This window comes from Microtus pennsylvanicus, chromosome 12 (genome assembly GCF_037038515.1).
Source record: "Microtus pennsylvanicus isolate mMicPen1 chromosome 12, mMicPen1.hap1, whole genome shotgun sequence".
In the NCBI taxonomy this organism is placed as follows: Eukaryota; Metazoa; Chordata; class Mammalia; order Rodentia; family Cricetidae; genus Microtus; species Microtus pennsylvanicus.
This window is the reverse complement of record NC_134590.1, coordinates 13,166,176-13,179,768: the sequence shown is the minus strand read 5'-3', so window position 1 is coordinate 13,179,768 and position 13,593 is coordinate 13,166,176. Positions and strand designations below refer to the sequence as shown.

Below are 13,593 nucleotides of genomic sequence, written 5' to 3'. Positions count from 1 at the left end.
ATGAATCGTTCTTCCTGCTTGAAGACAGAGGCTTCAGTGTGGCCAGGGGCAGTTTCGAAAGAGTAGGACTTGGATCATATGCGGCAGACGTCAGGGAGGGGTGTGAAGCTGAGCAGGCAAGTGCAAGGACCGGCAGGCTGGAGGGAGACGGGTGCATGGTGCCCATGACCAGAGGGGTTGAAATGGCTTTGCAAAAGGCCTTTGAGGAAACTCAGGGTGAGGTATATAACAAATTGACTAAAAAATTCTTTTTGTTTTGTTTTGTTTTTTTGAGACAGGGTTTTTCTGTGTAACAGCTCTGGCTGTCTGGAACTCCCTCTGTAGACCAGGCTGGACTCGAACTCAGAGATCTGTCTGCCTTTGCCTCCCAAGTGCTGGGATTAAAGGCATGTGCCACCACTGCCCAGGCTAAAATATTCTTAAGGGATTCCTAAATGTCAGGACCTGCTCTATACCCTGGGCATACTGTGGTAAAGAAGACAGAATTTCTATAGCCAAGCAATATAACCTTGTGTATGTGGTGGAGAACAAGACACAATCACGTAATTTTATTAATGCTTTCCTAAGTACATGTATGTGTCTGTGTGTGGGTGTGTGCACTGGAGTGCCCGTGCCCTCAGAGGCAAGAAGAGAATGTACATCTGTAAGGTGAAATTAGAACATGCATACAGTATATTTACACCTTAACTCTCTTGTTAGCCTAGCTGGGTTGCTTCATCAATATTACTTCACTGTGTAAAAATTTCTTTAAAAAGTTTTTTTTTTTTATTTTAAAATATAAGTACATCATTTGCTATGGTTTTCTTAGTGGGAATTCTTTAAAGCTCTGTCCCAGTTTTGTGAAGGAAAAGATAGCACTATCTTACATAATAATATCTAGTGTTGCCATCACTGGTGGTGTCAACTACTAAGTGACCAACACGCAGCAAGAAAAGTGGGAGTGGGAGCTTGTGCCAGCCTGGTCGTTAGGCTCGCTTTTCCTTCAGAGAAACCAGCACGTGACATGTGACCCCTCGACAAGCGCACAAAGCAAAGTCGAACAGTATCAGTCGTGCGCGTGTGTGTGTGTGGTGTGTGTGTTGCTAGCATGGGAACCGGTTGTTTTCAAACCATAGTGTAAAATCTAAGTGTTTCGTTTCGTTCACCCTTAGGTATACACACCCCACGTTAGAAGCAGTGTGAATAGTAAGAGTCTGGGAAAGGGGCAGCTATTTTCCAAAGCAGCCTTCAAACTACAGTGGTCTGAACGAGAGTGGCCCCTGTAGGCTCAGATGTTTGAATGTTTGGTTCGCAGCTGGTGGTGCTGTTTAGGTGCTGGAAGAACTAAGTCACTGGGGGCAGGCTTTGAGGTTTCAAGGCCACTGGGCTCGAGATGTAAGCTCTCAGCGGTTTCTGCCATGCTGTCTGCTGCCAGGATGGACTCTAACCCTTGGGGAACCATAGCCCCAAATAAACCCTTCCTTCTACACAGTGCCTTTGGTCCCAGTGTTTTATCGCAACGCTAGAAAAGTAACTAACAGGTAAACTGAAGCCTAAATGATAGAGCACCTTACGCCATTGTACCTGTTAGGGAACAGAGTCTCTGTTAGCCATTGCGGGAACAAAGGGTTTATTATGGGAATCAGGGGAGGATGCTGAGAAGCGAAAGTCCCAGTGGGAAAATCGGGTGACTGACGAAAGAATTATCGACTGATCCAGCAGAAGCTCTGGGCCAGATGGATGTTTCAGCTCGTGAGAAAACTCAAGACGCGCCCTGGTTGCCAAATAAGAGTTGCTAAGGTTTGTGGGAAGCTGCTGCTTCTGGATCAGTATGGGCTCTGTATATCCATCCTTCTGCTACTCGTGGGGGACCTGGGAACACAGTGAGCACAAGGTCAGCAATGGAGAAGCTGAGCCAGCTGTGCAAGAAGAGACCTGACATGCTGGAAGCCAGCGCATTCCAGATGGTCTAGTAGGTCGTCTGGAAATTATTATCACTCGTGCCCATTCCGACTCTCACCCAACTCTGCGTAAGCTACTCTGAGGAGGACACAGGGAGTGAGATCCCAGTCCCATTAAGGTGACGGTGCAGTCCAACTCAGCACAAGTAGAATCTACAAAAGGGCTTGGAAGAAAATGAACTCAATGCGCTCAAGAAACAAAAAGCTGAGGCTCACACATAAAGGAACGTGATTGGAGAAGCAGGCAGAGCCCAGCAGAGCGGATGTGACATCTTTGACCCAACTGTAGATCCCAACATTTTAAGCAAAGTATTATTTTTAATTATTTTACTTTTTAGGATTTATTTATTATGCATAGTGTTCTGCCTGCATGTGTGCCTGCTGGCCAGAAGAGGGCACCAGAGCTCATCAGGGATGATTGTAAGTCACCAGGTGGTTGCTGGGAATTGAACTCAGGACGTCTGGAAGAGCAGCCAGTGCTCTTAACCTCTGTGCCATCTCTCCAACCCTTGAATTATTATTTTGAAATGATCATCCTAGTTGTAGGGATGCAAGATAAACATTGGAATATAGGAAACCACAGTGGTAACCCAGGAAAGAGGCCACGATTGTCTAGGTTAGAGCTATAGAAATGTCCCTAGAGAGTCCTGCTTCAGAGTCCCATTTCTCCACACACAGCTCTCTGTCCAGGTGGAGTGGGGTAGCCTTCGGTGAGGGGCAGGTCTGGCAATGCTGAGCAGGCAAGGACCTAGTCTCCCTACGCACCAGATCTGAATGCATCCTGTCTCTCACGATGAGTCTGCATGAGGAAATGAACACTTGGGCCAAAGCCATAGAACCCAACAGAGTGTTCAGTAGTTCCTAATCTTCAACACTAAAAATCTTTGCTCTTCCCACAGCGTCTGAAGGCCCTTGGGAGGGGGGTGGGTTCATATCTACCACTAGTGGCTGATGCCTGCCCAAACAACACACCAGTCTGGCTTCTCAGTACCTAGGTTATACAGCCTGATGTTTTCTGTCTACCTTCAGCCTTCTGAGAGTTTCTGCACTGCATAGCTCTTGTCCGAGTATCGTAACTATGGTGACTTTCCCTCGCTAGGATAAATATGCGATCCAATCAATTTAAAAGGAGGAAATGTTAGCTGGGAAGCATAGTGCACACCTTTAATCCCAGCAATTGGGAGACAGAAGCAGGCAGATCTCTGCATGAAAGAGCATGGCCAGAGAGGTCTTTGGAGGATAATTTTCTAAGCCCTAGCACCCGAGACTCACATAATTGATCTGGCATTTGGTTCTCCACCATCCCTACTTGAGGCCAGCCTGGTCTACAAGAGCTAGTTCCAGTACAGGCTCCAAAGCTACAGAGAAACCCTGTCTTGAAAAAAAAAAGTAGAGGTTGTATTCTGGCCCGTGGTTTCAGTCTGTGGTTCCTTGGTCCAGCTGCTTTGAGCTCATGTGGCACAGTGTATCACGGAAGGCTTCATGACCGAGAAGGACTGTTGACAACATGGTATCCAGGAAGACAAAGAGAAGTGGGGGCATGGTTGGAAGGGTTAGGATTTCAGCATCCTCTTCAAGTGAATGTCCTTAATCTCCTCCCAGTGCCCCCACCTCTTCAAGGTTTTTATCTCCTCCAAAGAGGTAACCACAGGCTGGCAATTAAGCCTGAGAAATACACAGGGAAAGAGATTACAGGAAGCGCAGCTCCCAGTACAGTGACATCGACATAGCATGGTCCAGCCTCCAGTACAGTGTCGCGACAGCACTGCCTGGAAAGGGAATGAGCATGCCCCAGAGATGCGAAGAGAGGCTCCCTGCATGAAGGAGCATGGCCAGAGAGGCCTTTGAAGGATAATTTCCTAACCCCTAGTTCCCGAGACTCACATAATTGATCTGGTGTTTGGTTCTCCACCATCCCTACTTGAGGCTTTATGTTACTTTAACATACATGATTTTAGGGGAGAGAAAAGAGACTTTATTTGGCTTGCTGGGCTTATAGTGCACTAGAATAGCATTACTCTGGATAACTAGAGAATAGATTAAATGCCACATAATTCTTTGTATTTTTATTCGAGTGTATGGACCTTTTGCTTGCATGTATGTCTGTGCACCCTGTGCGTACTTGGCACTGGAGGAGGCCAGGCGAGGAAATCAAATCCCCCCAGGACTGAGTTATGTTGCAGGATATTTGATCACACTGTGAAACTCTGGGATTGGGTCAGGGTGCAAGGCTAGCAGCTAGTTGACCAGAATTAACCATAGAGAGGTCGGAGGACCTGGGAAGACAAGACACACAGGAAGAGGAGTAGGGAGTGGTTTAGAGATTCACAGTCTTTTTTGGTTTGGAACAAGTGGAGAGATGCTTCTCTCGCTAGGTCTCCAGCCAAAAAAGAAAGGTCAGCTGGTTACTTCTCGGCTTCTGGTGTAGCAGGTTTTCACTCCAACACCTGGTTCCCGAGTCTTTAGTGGTAATTAGGATGATAGAGACTTAGTTAAAATCTGCATTTGGTGGTCCCAGCCAAGCTGGTGCTAGAGAAACCAGAAATCCCATCAGGCCGTGGTCTGAGTGGTGGGTTGCTGAATGCAATGTCTTGGGGCAGTACCTTCAGATATGGCCAATAAGCCAACAGAAAATCAAGACAGTTGTAAGGTGCCATGAGGATGTTGGGAATTGAATTCTGGAAGAGCAGCCAGTGCTCCTAACCCCCAACCATCTCTCCAGCCCCTGTATGACTTTGTTGTTGATTTTCGAGGCAGGGTTTCTCTGTAGCCTTGGTTGTCCTGAAGCTTGTTCTGTAGACCAGACTGGACTCAGAGATCCGCCTGCCTCTGCCTCCCAGGTGTTGGGATTAAAGGCGAGTACCACCACCATCACAGCCTAGCCCTATTTAACTCTTGTAAATCTATGTTATTGAAAGGTAGGGTGTTGTCTTGTTATATGTCAACTTGACACAGGCTAGGGTCATCTGAAAGGAGGGAGCCTCAATTGGGAAAATGACTTTATAAGACCAGGCTGTAGGCAAGCCTGTAGGATATTTTCTTGGTGATTCATATGGGAGAGCCTACGTCATTGTGGGTGATGCCATCACAGGGGTGGTGGTCTTGGGGGCCATAGGAAAGAAAACTTAGCAAGCTATGGTGAGCCAGGGGGTAAGCAGCACCCCATAGCCTCTTTTGTATCAGCTCCTGCTTCTAGGTTCTGTCCTGACTGTGTTCAGTGACGTATGAGATACTGAAGTTTACGTGAAATGAACCCTTTCCTTCCCAAGTTGCGTTTGGTCATGGTGGGTCATCACAGCAATGGAAACACTAGCAGGTGGTGCTGTATTATTCCCCAAAGAAGTTTTGTTTTCTTGTGCCTAAGAAACCCCTTAAAGTGCTGTCATGTCTATATCTCAATTGACATCACTAGCATTGTTGGGAATTAGGTCAGTACGATAAATAGCCAGGCTAGCTCAAGAATAACAGCTATAATTTAAAGAGGGGAAATTCACACTATAAGAGTGGGAGGTCCGGGGGCTGGTGAGATGGCTCAGTGGTTAAGAGCATTGCCTGCTCTTCCAAAGGTCCTGAGTTCAATTCCCAGCAACCACATGGTGGCTCACAACCATCTGTAATGAGGTCTGGTGCCCTCTTCTGGCCTTCAGGCATACACGCAGAAAGGATATTGTATACTAAATAAATAAATAAATATTAAAAAAAAAAAGAGTGGGAGGTCCGACTTAGAATCAGTCTGGCGGGCACGGCGCAGAGAGAGCACGTACCTGGATCTCCCAGTTTTTCTTCCCGGGGTCCAGGTCGCCATGCCCCAATTAGCTGTGACTGGTTAACAGAGTTTCCCCATTAAGCATGAGATGAAAGCCAAAAAGCAAATAGGTAAAGGATTTATGGGAATTATTCTGAAGCCCATAGCAGCGAAAGGGCAGATACAGACATAAAAAAAGTTTATTTTGGTATTAGTGACCTTTGATATCACCGTCCTTTCACAAAATAGCTTCAAAGCATATATGCCAATATTGTTTTGGATTAAAAATTAGAGTATACATACAAAGCCATGCTGTAGGCATACGCTATATACCCACCAGAGTTACTGAGTGAAAACACACAGTCTTTGGCTAGTTGGTACGGACACTACCCAACTGTCACATGCAAGGGCCACGGGCTAACTAGTTAAAAAAAAATTTTTATTTTATTTTTTTCCCCCAGAATAAGTTACTTGGAGGGAGCTGCACAAGTTCACGACTATGTAATGGTGTTTGGCTGGGAACAACACTCAAAACCACCTGGAGTATGAGGGATGACAATATTTGGGGAAGTACGCTAGTGGAGGCTGAATTTCCAGCCGGAGACATTCTCCTCTGCTTAGCTCACTGGGCCTCCTCTCTAAAGCAGTTTCCAACCCGCACCCCCGTGTCCGCCCCCTCAGAGGCTAGCTCGGCCCCAGCAGTGCCTCCGCCAACAGAATTTACTATTTCCTGTAGCTCTTGCTTCTTTTAAAAATATTTCTGCAAAGATTTCATTTTGATTTTAAATTATGTCTGTGTGTCACGTCTGTGTGTGGGCTTGTGCACTTGGATCCCCTGGAGCTGGAGTTGCAGGGAGTTGTGAGTCCCTCAGTGTGGTTGCTGGGAATAGCACTCTGGTCCTCTACAAGGGCAGACCACCTCTCTCCAGCCCACTCCTTTTCTGATGTGGTGATCGATCTGATACTACTCTGGGAATTCTGAAACGAGGGAAGGTGATAATGAAGCTCATACTCGCCTAAAATGAGCTTGTTAAAGGAGCTGACAGCTGTCGACTCGTGGAAGCTGGAACCAATCGGCAATGATTTCAGAGGAATTTTCCACTGGGGAAAGGTCTGGCACTTGCCAATCAGTAAAGCCTCTCTTCGTTGTGAGCTTTTGTGCTTCGAGATGTCCTGTATGTTTTGTGAACAGTCTGGGGATATCCATAAATGTCTGTCTTACACACGTGATTCCTATTAGAGACGTTAGCATCCTGTTACAAGGTTAGGCTATGCTCTTACCCAGCCTTGTGTACTGAAGAAGCCTGAAGATAATGAGAAAGCTAGGCAGAGAAAGAGGAAGGAAGGAAAGGAAGAACGAAAAGGAGGTGCAGCAGCATACGCCTTTAATCCCAGCGTTTAGAAGGCAGACCTACGTGAGTTTAAGGCCGGCCTGGTCTACATAGTGAGTTCTAGGATAAACAGATGAGAAACCGTCTAACAAAAACAAATAAACAAGGAGGGGGAAAAGGGTTAGAGTTGTGCGATGTGGAGTAGCCTGGATTGGCCATGGCCTTTCTACCTCTAACACACATGGGAAATCATTCAAAACCAAGTTTTAGGCACCATGGAAGTTTTAGGAGAATAACCCATGGCCCCTGCCCTCAAAAGACCATCACATTGGAAAGAGAAAAACAAACACACAAAAAGTAATTAGATAATAATGAAGTTTACTCATGAGACACCGAGCAGCAAGTGAAATAAAACTGAAGAGAATTTGAGTAGCCAGAATTTTTTTTTTTAACTGCTTATGTTTTTGCACGGTTAGTGATCAACCCCGGGGCCTTGTCCATGCAAGGCAAGTGCTCTACCACTAAGCTACCCCGCAGCCGTCTAAGAGGGTTTTAGTTAAGAACCAAAACTTGAAATGAGCCTTGAAGATGGGACCAGTCAATGATGAGATCGCATGGTCTCAAAAGGTACATGGAAGGCTCTGAAAGCCAAGTCTGGCGATCTCTACTGTGGAACCCAAATACCATTAGCACGGATCTCTGCGACAGACTGTGTGCCAGGCCTGTAGGCTAACCCAAGTGCAGCTGCTGAAGGCCAGATTAGCGAGGTCTTACTCACCAGCATACAGACAGACCTAGGCTTGGTGACAACCTCAGAACCATCTGGATGCTGCGGTCCCAGAGACAGCTGTTCGGCATGGGATAAACACGCGTGGATACTTGCCCAGATTTGAGATTATCAAGACTGTGCTCAGGAGCTTGACGGAATTTTGTTGGCTGCGGGTAACGAAGACAGTTTTTGCCTCTAGCAATCTTTACTATTTGGATTTTATGATTAACTTTCTAGCGTTAGTTCTACTTTCAAAATCATGCTTTGTATTTTCTAGCCAAGTTAAAGAGCTTACGTATTAAAGCCCGCTCCCCACCGAAGGCATTTTAGTATGATCTAGAAGCCATTTATGGGCAGAGCGCTTGCTGGGAAAGTGGTCTCTCACGGAGCCTTTGAGCGAGGACCTTGGGGTTTTTTAGCTTTTCCGGCTTTCTTGTTCTTTTGATGTTTTTTCCCCCTCTTTTGGTTTTTCTTAAGGCTGATCTGCAAAAAGTGAGAAAAAAAAGGCAATGCTTTCACACGTTGTAATTTTCTCTCCTGATGGTCGAACTCCTCCCAACCTCCATTGTTCCTTAGCCTCAGCACCACCTTCAGTGGCTGCTCATTTGTTTCCCATATCAAAGAAGCAAATCCAGCTCTCTCTTTGCTCTTGTTTGTCTGTTTTCCTGGCATCTTGCTGTCTTTATCTCGTCCTCCTCATCACCCACCTGTGCCAAACACAGCCCTCTGGGAACTGGTACTCCTATGAGTCAGGGATTCTCAACCTGTGGGTTGAGACCCCTCTGGGGCTGCATACCGGATATTCTGCTTATCAGAAATTAGGAGGTAGCAACGAAATAATTTTATGGTTGGGAGTCACTGCAACATGAGGAACTGTATTGAAAGGCTGCAGGATTAGGCCAGTTGGGCACCACTGAATGCGGATGAGGCTGTGGAGGAGAGTGTTGGCTAAGGCTTCACAGTGGGTCTGTGGCAGACCCGAGAGTCAGACTCGGGGGCTCGAACTCCCCACTGCGTACTCCATGGCCCCTCTCAGACTCGGCTCCTTAACGCTTCACACAGGGTTCTTCCTGCTCTGTCCTGGCTTCTTCCCAATCTCAGTCCCTTTGTTCTCTAGACTTAAATTCCAGCTACCTTACTTCAGACTCAATGAACGAATGAACGCAGCCAGCTTCCTCGCGAAGCCACTAACGCCCACACTGTACTTAATTGACTTCCTGGTAAACACCTTCTCTGTCAAGATCCAAAACTGAGGTCACTCGACACAATGATATCGATATCTACTTTAATACTTTCCATTCTGCCTCTTGGCCAAGCCAATTATCCTTTCCTTCATTAGTTTCAAGATTCTTGTGTATACACAATTCTATACATTTCCCACGAAGTCTAATGACTTTTATAGATTGTTAATGATGAGTTGCTAGCGAAGGATGGGGTTATAGCATGTTATTTTTGAATCTTTAGTGTATTCCTACTTGATACAGGTCAAACAGATGGAAAATGTATCCTTAATGGCTATGCCCTATCCTCCGACTTTCAGGGTGACTCTGAAAGAGAGAAATCTTTTCTTCCTGTCACCAACCTGTTTCTCCCAATAGTTCATCAGCTTCTTCACATTTGCTGAATATGGGTTCAGACAGGTTTGAGTTCCGGTCTTCAGGGTAGCACTGCCGAAGAAACACCAATGAGCTTTCTCCTCGAATAATTTAACAATTCTTAGTAGAAATAGTGGGGGGAAAACATAGATTTTGCTGAATTTTCCAAAGAAACTACTTAAAATACAGTAAGATGTTTTCCTAATATTATCAGGTGGATTTCAGAAATCGTAGCAGACCTTTTCAGGAGAAATCTTATTTTAATATTATTTTTTTCTAGACAACTTGAGAATAAGAATAGCTTTTCCATACAGACGCCCTTGATTTAGGTGTCAAAGGTCTTACATCTTCATAGCTTTCACATCACAATTCGAATTTCCAAGAGGCTGGGAATGGTGGCGTATGCCTGGAATCCCAGCACTCGGGTAGCTGACGTAAGAGGATCATGAGATTGAGGCCATCCTTGGCTACATTAGAAGACTTTCTCGAAAAAAAAATTCTAATCTCTAGAAAAGTATTATTAGAATTAAAGACACAGCAATAGTGTAATAATAGATAGGAATTTTTTGACATATCCTATATTCCTAGCAATGGGAATTGGCTATACAAATTATGGCATATTGATATGATGTAAAGCAATTTAGCCACTAAAAGTCATTATTAGGGTCATTGAGTTGGCTCAGCAGATAAGCATGCTTGCCTCCCAGGCCTGGAGAACTGAGTTCAGTCCCCCAGAACCCCGTCTAAGGAGACAGGAAAGAACTGACTCTACTGAGTTGTCCTGACCGCCACATGCATGTACATTTGAACACACAGATTAATGAATTAAAATTTATTGTATTTTGATTTACGTGTGTTTCTGTGTCCGTATGTGTACTTGTATGCAGGTGCCCACTGCGTCCAGAGGGTGGTGTAGGATCTCTTGGGGATGGAGTTACAGGTGCTCGGGGGGGCTTGCCTAATGTGGGTGATATGAACTGAACTCGGGTCCTCTGCAAGAGCAACAAGCACAGCAAGGTGGTAGTGGCGCATGCCTTTAACCCTAGCGGGGAGGCAGAGGTAGGCAGATCCCTGAGTTCGAGATCAGTCTGGTTTACAGAGTGAGTTCCAGGACAGCCAGGTCTACACAGAGAAACTCTGTCTCAAAAAAACCAACCAAACAAACAAAAGACAAAGAGCAACAAGTGTGATTAACCTTTCAGCCCTCTCTCCAGTGACCTCTCAAACATTTTAAAAGCTTTCTTAGAACTCAGGAGTAGTGTCTGGTGGAGAGTATATGCAAAGACTATGCAAAGTCCTGGGTTCAATCCCTAGGCCCCCATCCCCAAAATAACCTGACAACTACGGTATTATTCGAGAAAATTAACTGATGTGAGAAACTGCTCATTGTTGCTGTGCCAAGGAAAAAGCAAATTACAACTAGGAATTTCTCCTTATCTGTCGGGAAGAAAGATGTCTAGATTCCTACACTCTCAGGTGATGCCTGTGTACTTAAGATAAAGTCTAATGGGTAAATTAAAAGTAAGATAGTAACAACAATAAATAATATCAAAATAAAATAACTACGACAATGGACCATAATGAAATTACTGAAAACTTATGAACCATTTGTTTCTAGAATATTTCATTCAATATTGTGGCACATAGTTGACTTCAGGAAACTGAAGCCTAGGAACTTGAATTAACAGATAAGAGGGAACTACTGGGTAGGGTGTATAACTTAATTGACTTTACCTTTATATGCATGTATCTATGTACGCATTACACATGAATAGGAACACACATGTAAAAGACATGAAGGTGCTTTGAAAGACGACATGCTGAGGTTGTGAGAGCAGAACTGTCATTATTATCTTCTTTTCAGTAATCTGCCTTAAACATTTAAGATTCTAGGACCCAGTTTGTTTTTTTTTTTTAAAAAAAAACTCAGTATATCCTTTGGTCTTTTAAAAATTGTGTTTATTAATTCATGGAGAATTCCACTCAATGTAGTTTGATATTCATAAGAGCTAATTGTTGACATTATTCAAACATGTTTTCTGAATTAGAAATAGCCTTGAAAAGCTGGTCTTGGAAACACCTGAGTATTTAGATGGTATGCCATCTTTCATTTTCAGTCTCATCAGAAATTTTTAATTTCAGGGGAGAAAAAAAATGAGCTGACAGATTTATAGAGGAGCCAACTGCCTGTGTAAGCGAGTTGTCTTGAGGGTGAGCTTGCCACTAAGTTCCACGTGGGATGCCTGTGTTGGAAGCTTTTACTTACATGATTTCAGTTTTGTTGCACTGAGGGCTTGGGGCAAATTGTTTGAGATCTCTTAAGGACCTGTAGGAGGGGATCATGCCTTTCCTGGTCCCGATGCAGGAGCAACGTTGATTCCTTATGACTAGGTTTCCTATAGGAAAGAAAACACGCATGCTTAGGTCAAGGTCTCGCTGGGCATGGTTGATGAGAATGATGATAATTATTGCTGTCCCTGGGTGTGTGACAGAGTTTCCAGGCAGGCATTATTTCCATTCTGTAAACGAGGAAGCCAGGGTTAAAGACAAAGTCATTTAGCAAAAGGAAGCAGGCGAAGAATTTCAGTTTAGGTCACTCTGAGTCCACTACCTTACTCTACAACCTTAGAAGAACAGAAAACTTCCCCAGTACTTAGTTAAATCCACACTGACGTTAGGCACACACATACACTCTGTACTGTGAGGATGGAATCCTCAACTCATTTATTATCTGACCTCAGGGACATGGAGTTGATGTAGGAATGGACAGAAAGCTCTTCTTGCAATAACGAATTATCACTTCAATCCTTATCCTTTCTCATCCCACTGCTCTGAAAAGTCTTTTTAAATATTCTGTCTTGGTCCCTCAAACCTTCCATAGACTTAGCATCTATTTGCATCGGTTTTACTATCCTGCATTAACTCCAAAATTTCGACTTTAAAGATGCAGAAACCACATTCTAGGAAGGGTATTTGTCCACCGTAAACTAAGTCCTGAATGAAAAGGCCAGAGGCAGCCTCTCTGGTTTCTGAGTTCTCAGTTGGTTAACCGCAGACGGTTATCAGTGCACAGGATCAGATGAGGCTGCTGCCGGAGACAATTTAGAAAAGGATCTCCTGGCTCACCACCAGTTGCCAGAGCTACAGATGTCATATCTCGCATGACAAATGTCAGACTCACGTGAAATGGAAACAAAATACCCACAAATCCCTTTACATATGAAAATGGGGTTTCTCGTTATTCAAATATGGTTTTGAACCCTCATTAGAAACTCACAATACCTCCACCAAGAAGGCGTGTTTGACTTGGCAGGTGCAAATTATGACCTTTGGATAACTGGTCACAGCATCCAAATGCTTTGAGTGAGCAATTATTACTTTTTATTGCATGCAAAACATTCAGCTTTATCTCCTTGAACCAAGAAGTCTTTTTATAGCAATGCATATATCAGAATTGACTAACTTGATAGAATGTAAAGCTCCTCACCTTGAACCCCACACTGGTCCAGGAAGATGACACCCAAGAGAAATAGAGCAATTGACCTCATGGCAGAGCAGAGTTGTATGGAGTTGCTGTGCCGGGTTCAAGTCGGAGAAGGTCTTTGGAGAACGTGTTCTTGGGAATCATATTTGTTTAGGAAATCCCTTCCCCTTCTCGTCTCTGATTGGCTGGTCTCCTCAGCTGACCTAGAACTAAATTAACCACAAACTCGATTGTCCTGGGGAAACCCCTGCTCTCAGATCCCAGGGAATTTCTGCACGTTTTACTTCCACTTCACATAAATGGGTAGGTTTATAGGAAGGGATGTGAAACCGCTAGTGTCCGCTTTTAGCACAGCCAATGTTGCTACCTGGATGCAGATGGATTCTACAGTGAAGGCTGGAGGCGTGCTTCCCACGTGAGAGAGATGGACGTCCAGGGAAGTGACTCTTTTATCTCTGTAGTGCACATAGATCCGTGCACTGTGTAGCTACATTAATCTTTTCTCATATTTTCCACACAACTTAAAGCATCTTAATTTGTTGAGGGACTAGATTGTTTTCTCTTTGTGGCAAATTTACTTTGTCTCCTTGCTGCTACAGTTTACCACTATTTTAATTGTTAGATGAGTTGCATAAGCCACAACTGCGCCATTCCTTGCTACCTTTTCCAAATATTTCCCCCAATGTCTGTAACACTGATAGCGTGACTATGGCATGAGAACATGCAATA

General features: G+C 44.5%; 1 protein-coding gene across 1 annotated transcript; it reads right to left on the bottom strand.

Annotated features, from left to right (window-relative positions):
- Nucleotides 1-7,377: 7,377 nt before the first annotated feature.
- On the bottom strand, nucleotides 7,378-12,996 carry Cxcl9 (C-X-C motif chemokine ligand 9). The gene is made up of 4 exons (XM_075942907.1): nucleotides 12,868-12,996; nucleotides 11,647-11,776; nucleotides 9,368-9,452; nucleotides 7,378-8,268 (listed from the first exon to the last, which is right to left on the bottom strand). Exons 1-4 carry the CDS (start codon nucleotides 12,926-12,928, stop codon nucleotides 8,167-8,169), a joined length of 378 nt encoding a protein of 125 aa, XP_075799022.1. The 5' UTR covers nucleotides 12,929-12,996; the 3' UTR covers nucleotides 7,378-8,166.
- Between the last annotated feature and the right edge of the window lie 597 nt (nucleotides 12,997-13,593).